The sequence below is a fragment of the Pseudochaenichthys georgianus genome, chromosome 1 (assembly GCF_902827115.2).
Source record: "Pseudochaenichthys georgianus chromosome 1, fPseGeo1.2, whole genome shotgun sequence".
NCBI classification, from domain to species: domain Eukaryota; kingdom Metazoa; phylum Chordata; class Actinopteri; order Perciformes; family Channichthyidae; genus Pseudochaenichthys; species Pseudochaenichthys georgianus.
Window position 1 is genome coordinate 5,177,813 of NC_047503.1, and position 13,118 is coordinate 5,190,930.

Below are 13,118 nucleotides of genomic sequence, written 5' to 3' on the forward strand. Positions count from 1 at the left end.
ACCCTAACCCTAACCCTAACCCTACCCCTACCCCTACCCCTCACACCAGATACTGCCTGGTTTTCGGACCCCCCAGACCCCCCCAATAAAGCAAAAATGCACGTTTCAGAGTGGCCTTTTATTGTGGCCAGCCTAAGGCACACCTGTGCAATAATCATGCTGTCTAATCAGCATCTTGATATGCCACACCTGTGAGGTGGGATGGATTATCTCGGCAAAGGAGAAGTGCTCACTATCACACATTTTTTCAGATTTTTTAACAATATTTGAGATAAATGGTTATTTTGTGTATATAGAAAATGTTTTAGATCTTTGAGTTCATCTCATAAAAAATGGGAGCAAAAACAAAAGTGTTGCGTTTATATTTTTGTTCAGTGTAGATGGATCAGAGGATGCAGGGAGTGGGAAAGTGCATTTGGCCATTAACCATTGCCTAATGAAACATTTTCGATCAGATTTGAGAATTCAGAGTATTACATGGTCACTACGGTGGGTAGAGTATAATAAACCAGCAGAGTTGGGTGTAACGCGTACTGTAATAATATTACTTTTGTCGGTAACGGAGTAGTGTAACGCGCTACTTTTATAATTCAGTAATCACACTACAGTTACTAACATTGCCCCAATACGCATTACTTCGTTACTTACTAAAATCAGTCATAATCAAACCTCAACAAACACCTGCAAAGAACACATGCTAAGGTGAAGCTAACGCACAGCTATTTGTTGTTTGTTTGTATCACGTAGTCTGTTCTTCTGCTCTGTTTTCCGGTTGTTGCCTGTTTTGAATGACGAATATACACTACCGCCGCCTGCTGGTATGGAGAGTTATTGCCCCTCACGCATGCGCAGTTCGTACATGTTCGGCTGAAGTCTTTGCGGTGTCTGGTTCCAGTGCAACACGCAGGAGAACACGCCGACGCAACAGCGTGAGTAGAGATAGACTGCGCAAAATATACAGATAGCAGGAGACAGAGGACAGCCATGGTCAGATAGGAAAACATTCAGGATCTGGATCAGTCTTATGCGACAATGGAAACTGAACTAAAGAGAACATTTGAAGCGTTAGCAGTCTGCGTGATCTGCCTGCAGGGAGGGGCGGGCCGGCCCTGTGAGTAAAGTAACGAGTAAAGTAACGAGTTACTTTACTGTAGGTAGATAGTAACGAAGTAGTGTAATATATTACTTTTTTAAAAAGTAATTTGTAATATGTAATATATTACTTTTCTTTAGTAACGACCCCATCTCTGTAAACCAGACACATCAAACATGCAGTCACTCAATAAGAGAACTTCAACAAGTTTTCCAAAAATATACTGCTGCACAGGAAACTGTCATATGGCCCCTCAGAAAAGTTGTAGTGGCGGAATAAATGGGAAACAAAAAAGACTAGGGAGTGCAAAAAGACATTTGATCACCTTGATGACTAATGTGAGTGAGTAGAATCTGGGAAGTAAGAAATGTCCTCATCCATTTTCAAAGGAGGAAGCTGTTAAAAGCCAAAAGCAACTCTGTGCAAACTACTTAACCCGATCATTGGACTAAAATTAAGAAACTGATGTTATATATATATATATATATATCATTTTAACGAACCTATTTTCACCATATGTATATGTATCTAATATAGAGTGTATATATATATATATATATATACACTCTATATTAGATCAATATAAATATGGTGAAAATAGGTTCGTTAAAATGATATATATATATATATATTTTCACCATATTTATATTATATTTATATATAGAGTGTATATATATATATATATATATATATATATATATACACTCTATATTAGATCAATATAAATATGGTGAAAATAGGTTCGTTAAAATGATAAATTAACCAACAGTAGCCATAGAGGGCAGCAATACACCATTGCATTGTACAGTCTGCCGAATACAAAGAAGAAGAAGAGCTGAGTCCGTGACGTCAGTAGAAAACACGGAAGTAGAGGTGAAAGATGCTCCACGGGACGATTGAGTGATGGCATGAGTGGTAATTCATTCACTAAACTTGAATATATTTGACACGTTAGGCCTGAACATAAACGTTATTTGGGACACCAAATGTCAAAGACTAGCAAAGCTTCATTTTGTTTTATTATTTTATGGGCGCAAGTTAGTTTTTCCTTCCATATCTCCTGACCAGATGGCGATAACCTCGGTTATGTTTTCCATTTAACTATTTCCACAAGAAGACACAACTATCTTATGACGAGCAAAATAAAATGGCTTTCGCAAACCTGTTCTCGAGACTCTCTGCTGTGGAAGAGGATGACAAGAGCCCTGCTCAGCAAAACTTTGCTCACAGGTATTTGGATTTGAAACGATAGTTAGCCTTTAGCTTCGATATGTTTTTAAGGACGCAGATGGTTTTAATCATAGATCTATATAAACAATAGATGGCTCAAGGGGGAGTCAAACTTACCTACCCCACCTTTAACTCGCTGAAATCTTGACTGATTTACAAACGGTTTGGTTTATAATAAACGTTATTGGCATGGCTATGATACAGGAGACAACAAGACATGTTGAAAAGAAAAAGTTCACGATTAAGTATGCTGTATCATAACTACATCTTTGATGTTTATAACAAACTAAACCGTTTGAAAATTGAGCAATCTACGGTTATTTCAATAGTGCACCATAGACATAATGGGTGTTTCTCAATCGGTAGTAAAGCTGCTGCAGAGCCACTATTTCAAGCATACTACGTCATCGAGTGCCGCCAAAGTACTGTTCCAATCTCCAGCATACTCGGAAATCTACCGAGCCCGGCGTACTTCGTTTAGAGCAGGGGTCTCCAACCTTTTTTAGGATGAGAGCTACTTTCAAAAAATAAAACAAGTCGTGAGCTACTTTTACTCCTCTTTTTTTTGTATATATTTAGCACATTTTAACATTATTAAATGCTTACCTTTAACCTTTGTGTGCTGTTTGGGCCCGTTTTCAGTGTTAACTAAAATAAAATGTATTCAATTTAATTATAATGTAACCTGCTTTATTTGGGGGTGGACTTCACATCCTCTGGGGGGGAGGTCCTCACATCCTCTAGGGGGGTCCGGGGGCATGCACATTTTTTTAAAATGTTGAAGTGAAATGCATCAATCTGGTGCACTTTGAGCACAAAATGAATTTATGGATACAGCTCTCAACACTCAAATGAAAGGGAGCTGTATACTTTTCAATAATCCAAACATCTTTAGAATATGATCACAACAAATAACAAATCATTTAAACTTGTGTATTCTTATCTTATGTTACCTAGTTAGCATTCTTTCTTTCTATTTATCCATATTTTACTAATCACTCCCCTTTTAAATACAATATAGTACACATTGGAATGATTTCTTACTTTATTTGTTACACCTATATTAAATAGATAAAGCTGTTTTGATGATTTGCGCACGGACCGATTTCCCCAAATCTGTGGCGGAAAATGTAAGGCGGGGCCTATCATATGACGCACACTTGCTCGCCTGTCCCACTCTTTGTTTTCCAAATGTCAGGAAGTATTCTTGCCTCGCTTCTGAAGCAAGATGCTCGGCAGACATGTGCTACCAAGCAAGCGTACTCGCGATTGAGAAACACCCAATGTTATGAATGAGCGAGCTGCCTGTGGCAAGATGGCGGCCATGTGGCAACGTCTGTCTCCATTGGCCAGCAGCGCGGGTGAGTCATCTAGTGTTTATATATATCTATGATTTTAATGGCCTAAATCTACATACTTATTACAATCAATCAAACAATGTTTATTTATATAGCCCAATATCACAAATGTTACATTTGTCTCAGTGGTCTTCACAGTGTGTACAGAATATCAGTATGACAATACGACACCCTCTGTCCTTAGACCCTCACATCGTACAAGGAAACACTTCCGGAGAAAACCCACAGTTTAAAGGGAACATGGGAGAAACCTCAGGGAGAGCAACAGAGGAGGGATCCCTCTCCCAGGACGGACAGACGTGCAATAGATGCCGTGTGTACATTGAAAAGATAATACATTTGCAACATAGGTAGTCCAAATGTTTGGAAATGCATGTGTGTATAATAGGAAGATGAATCCACGAGGATATCCATCCAGGACCGATGATCCAGGACCACAGCCACGACTCACGATCCAGGGCTCGCGATGCAGGACACAGGACCGCAGGATCATCCATGACTCCGGATCCCGGCGTAGATAGACACCAAAAAGAAAGACATTTGGGGAAGCTGGGTTAATCGGAACATGAGAGTACACAGGTATAGACAGAGAGAAGGAAGAAGTAAGGTGTCCCCCGACAAACTAAGCCTATATCAGCAAAACTAGGGGCTGAATCTAATCAGCCCTAACTATAAACTTTATCAAAAAGGAAGGTCTTAAGCGCACTCTTAAAAACGGATAGGGTGTCTGCCGCCCGAACACAAACTGGAAGCTGATGCCACAAATGTGGAGCTTGATAAGAAACTGATTTTGTTTTTTACAGGAACGAGCCTGAGAATGGAAAACGAGGCAATGCAAGAAAGAGGAAAGCCCAGAGTGAGCAGACTGGCCCCAATAAAAAGGTCAGATGAACTTGAACTATATAATTTTTAGAAGTTTGTAGATTTTCTTTTCTTTCAAGCAAATGTTAAGTGAAAAGTAAAAACAAAAGATGTCTGCATTGAATCAATAAGATGAGTTGCATTTATAAAAATTGAAGAAATAGTATTTTTCTATTATGCTGGAAAGTTACAAAAAAATCCTAATTTTTATGGTTTATATCAAGAAACCCATTACGACGTAAACTAAATCTAGGTTTACTTTTATATAAGGGATTTGTTTCTAAATTAAATGTAAAAAATGGATGTAAAAGTTGAATAATTCAGACCACTTTATTCAGTGTTCCTTTACTGACATTGTGTACAGAACTAAATAATATTAACACCTCCCAGTGTTGGACAATCATACAGCTGCTCATTAACCGGAGCAGTTTGAAGTTTTGAATAATCTTAAAATATTAACCCTTATAATATTTTGGCATTTTCTTTCCACAGAAGCAATTTCACCAAGCCCAGACAACCAGAGGCAATAATGCATCATCCTTCAGAGGCGGAGGCGTCAAGGCCATGCACCACCATATGCAAAACACTCAGAGTGAACACACAATCACCAAGGGTCAGAAATACAGAACTAAAAATAACCATAATGGGACCCAGCAGCAGCAGAACCCGGGGAGGCAGATAAATCAGCATCAGCAGAGGGACAGATGGACCCCTGCTAACAGAGGTGGGGGCCATCAGTCTAGACCTGCCTGGGGAAGAGGTAGAGGAGACCGTAAATATAAAAGCAATAAGCAGGTAAGCTTGACTGTGGCCATCAAGATAGATTGTATCCATCACCAGCCTGTCACCTGAAGCTGCTTGAATTGCATTCAGCCCCTGCTTACATCCCACAATCCATATTTTCCCTCTTACCTGTAGTAGTAGATTTGAGACTCAACTGCCCAACGTATCATTCTGCAGAATGAAGCATCTCCTCATGGATGTGAGAAGGAAGACATCTCTCGGCTGATATCTCCAACACTCAGCAATTTACACAAAACAATGTATTAATAAATAGCTTTCGAACTGCCCACATTTTAATTGAATTGAAAGGTTACCAGATGTGACACAAAAGCCTGAGGGCATGCAAAGTCCCACAAACCAGGTCCCATTATAATAACACTAAACTTTCTTTATAAATCAAAAACCCGTGCTGTTGGAAGAGGTCTAACATTTCTAATTATTTGTATACTGATGGAAGTCCTCTAAAGCAACTTCATATGTGAGACACTTCTAATTTAGACAAACAATCCACCAAATGTAAGTTATTAACTAACTTCTTCTAACAAAAGCTCAACATGCCAATTCAAAGGCAAGGCAAGTATATTAATACCGTACATTTCAACACAAGGCAATGTTGCAATTCAAGCTCAGATAAAATAATAGAATAGAATAACGTATAAAAACAATAATTAAAGTATGTTAGGGAGGCAATTATGTTCCCTTGGCAACATATGTACTATAATCTTGTTGGAACACTCATCTTCCCTCTCAGGAGGTCCAAGTGCAACGTCCGAGGTTCATGACTGAGGAGTTCAAGGACCAGAATGCTATGCTGGTGAACGGGCGCTTAGTGTGTCGACATTTCCTCTGGGGAAGGTGCATCAAGGCAGGTTATGTTGACTCTGTACACAAATATACACATTTTGATTGGTCAGATACAAAAATGACTTGCAGAAGATGGCAAATTCCTCTGGACTTTATTGGTTGCCCTTATAATATTTACTGCAATGTCCTTCCCTTTACTGCACACAGGAGGACACCTGTCAGCTGGAACACATTAAGGGTTACAATGATCTCGTCAAAGAAGTGTGCAAATTCTACATTATAGGATTCTGCCAAAAAGGAGAGAGCTGCCCATACATGCATGATATCCTTTGGTTGAGCAATAATCTGTCCAACGTATAATATATCGTACTGCTATCTGTTTAATATTTCACATTTCCTTTACTAAGCTGCACAGTCCTTCCCCTGCAAGTTCTTCCACAGACGAGGACACTGTTCTAAAGGAGCAGACTGCAAGTTCTCCCATGAGCCTCTTAATGACATCACAACCAAACTGTTGGATGAGGTGTGTAATTCATTATGAAGCCCCTTAAAAAAGTAAAAATCACTCATAAACAATCCTAATTATTTTTATAATATAGCACTTTAAACTACTGTGCTATAAAGAAATGCATTCAAAGTATTGTTAATGTGTATTATGGACAGGGGACTCACACAGTGTTCTTAAATGGTTCCATATGGAGATTGCTTTGTGCTGCAGACTGATGTGTGTTTTTGTTTCTTCTCACGACAGGCATTACAAAAGGAAAAGGACCTCATCGAACTAACAAAACAATCTGAACAGGCGTCTTTGCGACAGCCAGAGAACACAGATGAGTCAGAAATGATAGAAGCAGACAAGACCCCCGATATACCCCTGCAACCACTCAGGTATGCACATACAAGCTCGACCATGTCCTTTAGATTCTGTTAATAAATCGGTGTACTTCCTGCACAGAAATGTATCTAATCAACCGATCAAATGAACATTTAGCTGCTGGTTTGCTGATGTTTTTTCTTTCCAGGCCTGTCTTTTACAACAGCGCAGAAGCCAGTACCGAGAAGGAAGCCACGCTATGTGCGACTGAAGCACTGACCGACGAGGCAGCTGTCCCACCACGTGCACCGGAAGAGGCCCAACATCAACCCCCCCAGTCAAGTCATCTTAATCCTGAGGAACCAGTCTGTTATTCAGTGGAAGCCGTTCTTGGACCTCAACTGTTCAAACCTTTCCCTCGCCTCTTTACCACTCCTGGATGTGAAGAATTTGGCACTTCAGGCTCTGCAAACCCAAAGGAAGTGCCTTACTCTGTGAATGCTGTTCTCAGGTCCTTTAAATCAACCCTTCCTATTGTCCAAACTGTATCCTACACCCCAACCGAAGGTGATGAGATCGCTTATCCTCTGCTAAGCTCAGAAACTCCAAATAACAAGGTCTTGTATTCAGAAAATACAAGAAATGAAGTGAACACATCTGAAATGTTCAAGAGCCTCAAAGTGCACACTGGCCTGGTTTCCAAGACCTGCCCGAGTCTTACTCCGGCCTACAGGGACTACACGAAGCAAAGTGACTGTCGGCAAGAATCTCTGAACCCCAGAACTGCTCATGAAGTCAAGCTGGGCTTGCTGCATACTTCTGTCACTGTGGCAAAGAAGTCCTCCGAAAACAAAGATGTGAGAGGGAGCATGCACCTGCATGCCGATATGACAAGCTCCGTGAACTGTAAGAGTGAAGGTGGAAGCACTGCTCACAGAAGCATTTTGCCAAGAGCCCCTAATAAGACTACTCCCAGACAGCCTACGCACCTGAGGCCACATATCTCTGTTCTGACGGTTGACCCACACGCCTCAGTAAAGCCTTCTCCCTCTTCAAGCTTCACCAAATGTAAAGGTGGAGCTGCTGCTGCTACAGTACAACCTGTCACCGGCTCCATTAATACAACTGATCCTACAAACTCTGTCCGTCGTCATTCTGCAGCCAAACAACCCACTGAGATACCCCCGCCCTTCCAAAACACACCGTCTGGCCTCAAACGTGGCACGCAGGAGCATCGTGCAACTGCCATCACAGCCGAGTGCAGCAGTAAGATGCCACACGGCACTGATTTGGCCGTTGGGTGTAAAAAGACCCCGAGAACACCCTTTCGTAGCCTTTTCGCAAGCCCAATCACTGACACTCTGCCGCACATAGACCATTCTGTAAGAACGTCCTCTTGTCCTCAATCTCCCCCCCCAGAGTCTGCCGATCGCACAAGGGATCATGTTAAAAATGTGCTTGAGACGGAAAAAGCCCCTGCCAGGTCCTTTCTCAGCCTGTTTACTGCCCCCCTCAGTGCTGCCCCCCTCAGTGCTGCCCCGCTCAGTGCTGCCCCCCTCAGTGCTGCTCCTAGCCCATGCACGCAGCCTCAGACAGAGGAGTTAAAGACTTCCTCTGGTCCGCAACAGTCAATTAATAATGAAACCAACTCCGAACAAAGCACTTCTGAATTAGAGAAACATCTGCCACACCAGGTTATAAATGCTGCCAAAGAACTCGCTCGTGTTCCAAGATCACCCAATTCGTCTCCTAATCCTAAAGTAGAAAATAAAGACAGTCCCTTGGCTCTTGTTGATCAGCCTACGAAGCAGAAGCTGGTTCCTGTCCGTGGCGTGGTGTCCGATTCAACCCATGCTCATCAGCCGCTGCCTGACATCTCACCCCACAAAGGTAAGGACACTGCTTTTACATTGTATTGTGACATTATAATTTGCCATTGATCATGTGGTCTTGGTGTCATATTTTAGGATCTGCTGTAGCATCCACTGCACACTCCGTTCTTAAGAATCTCTTTCTTAGCCTGAGCCCGTACCAACAGGATGCAGAGCAACAGGTATGCTGTTCATCTATTCCTGATTAAGACAATTATATAACTATTCATACATATACATTTTGAAATCCGGGTAGAATACAAAAATAATCCCTAATTGTTTTTCTTGCTTAAGGGAGAGTGAAAAGATGGATAACACGGTCAAGGGGTGTGTCTTTGTGAAGCAACTGTTATGGAAAGAGAAGGTAGACACTTGAATATAAGTACTGTATGGGGAGTCCTTTTGTACACATGACGGTTCCCTTTATTCCACTTGTTTACTCTGAACTCTTACTTTTTTTTCATATCATAATATGAAATGTTGACAGTTGCTGTATATTTTATTATTTATCGTCATATCCCGACCAAAACCAACAATGTGTCGCTCTGTATTTGACAGCGTTACACCTTATCTGTGGATCTCTGCCCAAAGCCTATTGGTTGCTACTGAAGAGGTCAAATCTGGTCCTAAATATGAAGTATAATTTAAAGCCGTGTTAATTGCACGGCTCGATGGATGGCGGTTTGTCGATTTACCAATTCAGTCCAACTAAAATATCCAAAAGACAACAGGATGTCACAGAAAATATCTGTGAAGGTTATCTTCTCAGCAAAGAGAATGGTTCAGTGTTTCCCAAATCACCCAAGGACCTTCTAAGGCTCCACTGTTTGACATTACTGTTGGAATACTGTTATGTGAAACCACACTTATAATATTGATTAATCGTGCCTTGTGGTCCGTAATGAGGACATTCATTTCTTTGTTTACAACCTTTCAACCTTTCTTTTGATCTTTTGTCCTTTTTGTTGCAGTCTTTAACTTATTTGTTGTGCACCGGCAAAATTGTAATAATTGAATATTAAAATATTTTAAACATGTTTAAGTCTTTGTTCTCTTGTGTACAAAAACAAAATATGAATCCGATAAACTGACCGCTGTGTCCTAGAAAACAAAAGTAAGATATTCCAGAGGTGCTGCATGAATACACTTTTATGAATGAAAGATGTGCCGTCTGTAGAGTATTGCATTACGCCGAATGAATGGCACATTCTGCAAAACAATGTAGAATGTATGAAGAACTTTTAACATTTGTTAATTGGTTGACAACACAGACATTTATATAACAAATTATAAACAACTCTATGTTAAAGCAGCAGTGAGGTTACAGATAATAACTAACTCCGCCCTTTCCAAGTGTCTGAGAACTCTAAGGTAATAATAAAAAGTGTTGTACTTGTAAAATCTTTGCTGAATTTGTCTCTGAAACATGATTTATTAGAAACATGTAATGTGTTTGTTAGATACGTTTTTATTTTCAAAACTAAATGCATTAGTTTGTAGATGGTGTTTTGTATTTGCTAACCACACTGTGTTTGTTACTGAATCATAAGGCATTTGTAAAACTTGTTTAGTTTGTTTGTGGAGTTATGAAATAAGCTCCTTGGCTGCGGCTCAGACACACAGGGATTTATGTTTTTAACACATATTCGCGTTACAATCATGTCAGGTTTTTGGTGGATTTAGTTAAGTCTTGGATTGCAGAGTATGAATGTCCTCTTGCTATTTTCAGACAATACGTGTGTAAACCATAGACTGGTGTAAACTTTGTGACGGCAGGAGGAAAAAGCTTCCGCGATCACCGTCTCCTCCAAGCCCCGCCCCCCCTGAAAATAACGAGTGACAGGCTGATAGTGACCGATGGAAACGTTATTATTCACTTATTCACTGATTGAGAATGTAAGTGTGCACCCACATGTAGTATTTTTGTTTTTATATGCTGTTGTAAATACTCCTGTTGTCTGCTGTGTTCAGACTCAAGTCATGTTAGTGATGCCACATCAGGCCCGGTTCTAGAACAAAATGACTCGGGGTGCATCTGAGATTAGAGAGGGTGCAGGGGTAAAGTGCTATTTTTATAAGTGGGCAGAGGACCTAACACCCTCTAGGGGGGGTCCTCACCTCCTCTAGGGGGGTCCGGGGGCATGCTCCCCCGGGAAGATTTTATTTCGAATATTGAAGTTGAAAGCATCAATCTGGTGCACTTTGAGAGCAAAATGAAGAGATCTATGGATACCTCTCAACACCCATATGAAACAGAACTGTAAACAGATTTACTTTTTCTTTATGAATATTTTACAAATCACAGTTACTCAGATGAGTACCAGGAGACAGCGGTTGGTACTCTGGTACAGTTGTGGTGAAGGCATCTGACGTACTTGAACCGAAATGTCGACATGCATAGCAGAAGATGGCATCTTTTTTACATGAATATTCCAGCCAATCTCTGTTTTGAAACCATGAGCAGCAAAATGAGCTCCTTACCCCACTGTACAGGCCAGTTGGGTACTTTTTTAAATATACCTGGGCAGGCTCTGTTTCGCCGAGGTCCTCTGGCACTTGCGGGCCGCCGACGGGTGGTGGTGTTTGGGGCAACGAAGACGGCTGCGGCTGCTCCGCCTCCGTGGGCGAGGTGGGCAAAGCCGGCGAGTCGGGCGGGAGGACGTTAGTGTCCACGACAGTGGCCGCGGATAATGTAATGTCCCCATGATCTGAACTGTTATTACCAGTAGATGCAGTGTTACTGCTGGCGATAAGGGCTGGTTGTTTTAACCATTTTCTGATGTCCATCATTGACTATATTCTTCTTATTATTGTCATTATTATTACAATTATTATTATTGTTATTATATATGTAATTTTTTTTCCACTTTTTTCAAATGAGGGTGCATAACGACTCAACTGAGGGTGCAATGCACCCTTATGCACCCCCGTAGAACCGGGCCTGTGCCACATTCAGTGTCCTTTTTTTAACAGAAGACCGTCGCTAGAAGCTGCAGCTCGACTGCAGAAGTATTAATTTTTTTGTTTTTGAGGATGGAACAATTTCACACACAGATATAGGGATGCTAGAGCTATACAATTGATTTATTTTTGTTTATAAATGAATGTCAAGATATTTATTGATTTCTGAAGCACTTTCTAAATAATAAAAAAAGAGTTAATATGTATTTACTGCATGTATTCATTGATGAAAAAGAAGCCATGTGCAGTAATATCGAAGATTGAGGATGCAACGCATTGGTATGAATCGTGATGCATCGGGATATCGAATCGGTGACAGGATAATCGTAATCGAATCGTGAGACCAGTGAAGATGCACAGCCCTAAATATGTCCGCATCTGTAGCCTGTTATTGTCTCATTATACCGCACTGTGTATGAATCAAAGTAAATATATAAGTCATCATGAACACATCTGTCCATCAGACAGAGGCTGCTGTGCCTTCTGTCATCATTAATGGACGTCTCTTTAAGATGACCGCTCAGAGGAGAGGAGTTCTCATTTCTCTAACCGCCTGCTGCTTCCCCTCCTCTCTCCTCAGCTCCCCTCCTCCTGTGGGCGGGACTAAGACGCGAGGATAGGAGTCGAGGATACCAGTCGAGGAGGGGAACATTTGAAATGAGAAACGGCTCAAGTCTGCCAGCTATCCCTTGCTAGGGACTAGTGTTATTTGTATATATTTTTTTTTGTTTAGCATTTTTTATCCCCAAGTTTCTCTGTTTTGATCGTCAAAGTGAGTGTTTTGTGTTTTCCTTGTATTTTTCCCCTTTGATTTAAAGCCTTTGTTGATCTTGACCTGGTTCTGGTGACGTGCATTTGGGTCCTGACTGAGCCTTTTCTCATCGCAACAAACAATGCAAATATATAAAAAATACAAATGTGCGAAAACATGCAAATGAAGAAACAACTTCACCAACTTCACGAAACATGTGCATTTAGGCTGCAATAAAAAAGAAATGCTGCAAATGTATTTATAGCATTTATTTTATTTGCATCTCTTTTTTTATTTGCAGCATTTTGTTTATAAGTCTTCATTTGCATGTGTTTTGACACATCTGTGTTTTTATATTTACATTGGTTCTGAAGCGATATCACGTTTCTCCTAATGGAAGCGTGTTGGACCATTGTAGTGCATGTGCACCTGTCAGCCACCGTAGAGGGGCAGCTGGATTCATTTAATTTAATCCACGAATTTAGGATACTTTAGTAAGTTATACTTTTGTTCTTTTTTTGTAAATTGGTATATATATTATATTCTAAGTTTGAGCAAGTACAAAGATGTGTTGTGTGTCTTTATTTGTTTA

General features: G+C 40.7%; 1 protein-coding gene across 2 annotated transcripts; it reads left to right on the forward strand.

The window, feature by feature from the left end:
- The first annotated feature begins 1,928 nt into the window (after positions 1–1,928).
- On the forward strand, positions 1,929–13,108 carry LOC117450373 (uncharacterized). Of its 2 annotated transcripts, none has more exons than XR_011643445.1 (11): positions 1,929–2,323; positions 4,485–4,563; positions 5,035–5,337; positions 6,077–6,190; positions 6,337–6,451; positions 6,543–6,652; positions 6,881–7,017; positions 7,152–8,833; positions 8,911–8,996; positions 9,109–9,178; positions 12,356–13,108. XR_011643445.1 is itself a non-coding variant. In XM_034088600.2 (11 exons), exons 2-11 carry the CDS (start codon positions 2,241–2,243, stop codon positions 9,115–9,117), a joined length of 2,718 nt encoding a protein of 905 aa, XP_033944491.1. In that variant the 5' UTR covers positions 1,929–2,008; positions 2,208–2,240; the 3' UTR covers positions 9,118–9,857. The 2 variants fall into 2 exon arrangements, 1 of the variants encoding a protein (XP_033944491.1); XM_034088600.2 differs by lacking the exon at positions 12,356–13,108 and having other exon boundaries at positions 1,929–2,008; positions 2,208–2,323; positions 9,109–9,857.
- The last annotated feature ends 10 nt before the right edge of the window (positions 13,109–13,118 follow it).

Coding starts and splice junctions, on each gene's coding strand:
- LOC117450373 (XM_034088600.2), top strand. CDS start 2,241: ATGGCTTTCGCAAACCTGTTCTCGAGACTCTCTGCTGTGGAAGAGGAT. Junction 4,564..5,034: donor AGACTGGCCCCAATAAAAAG/GTCAGATGAACT, acceptor TTCTTTCCACAG/AAGCAATTTCACCAAGCCCA. Junction 7,018..7,151: donor ATACCCCTGCAACCACTCAG/GTATGCACATAC, acceptor TTTTCTTTCCAG/GCCTGTCTTTTACAACAGCG.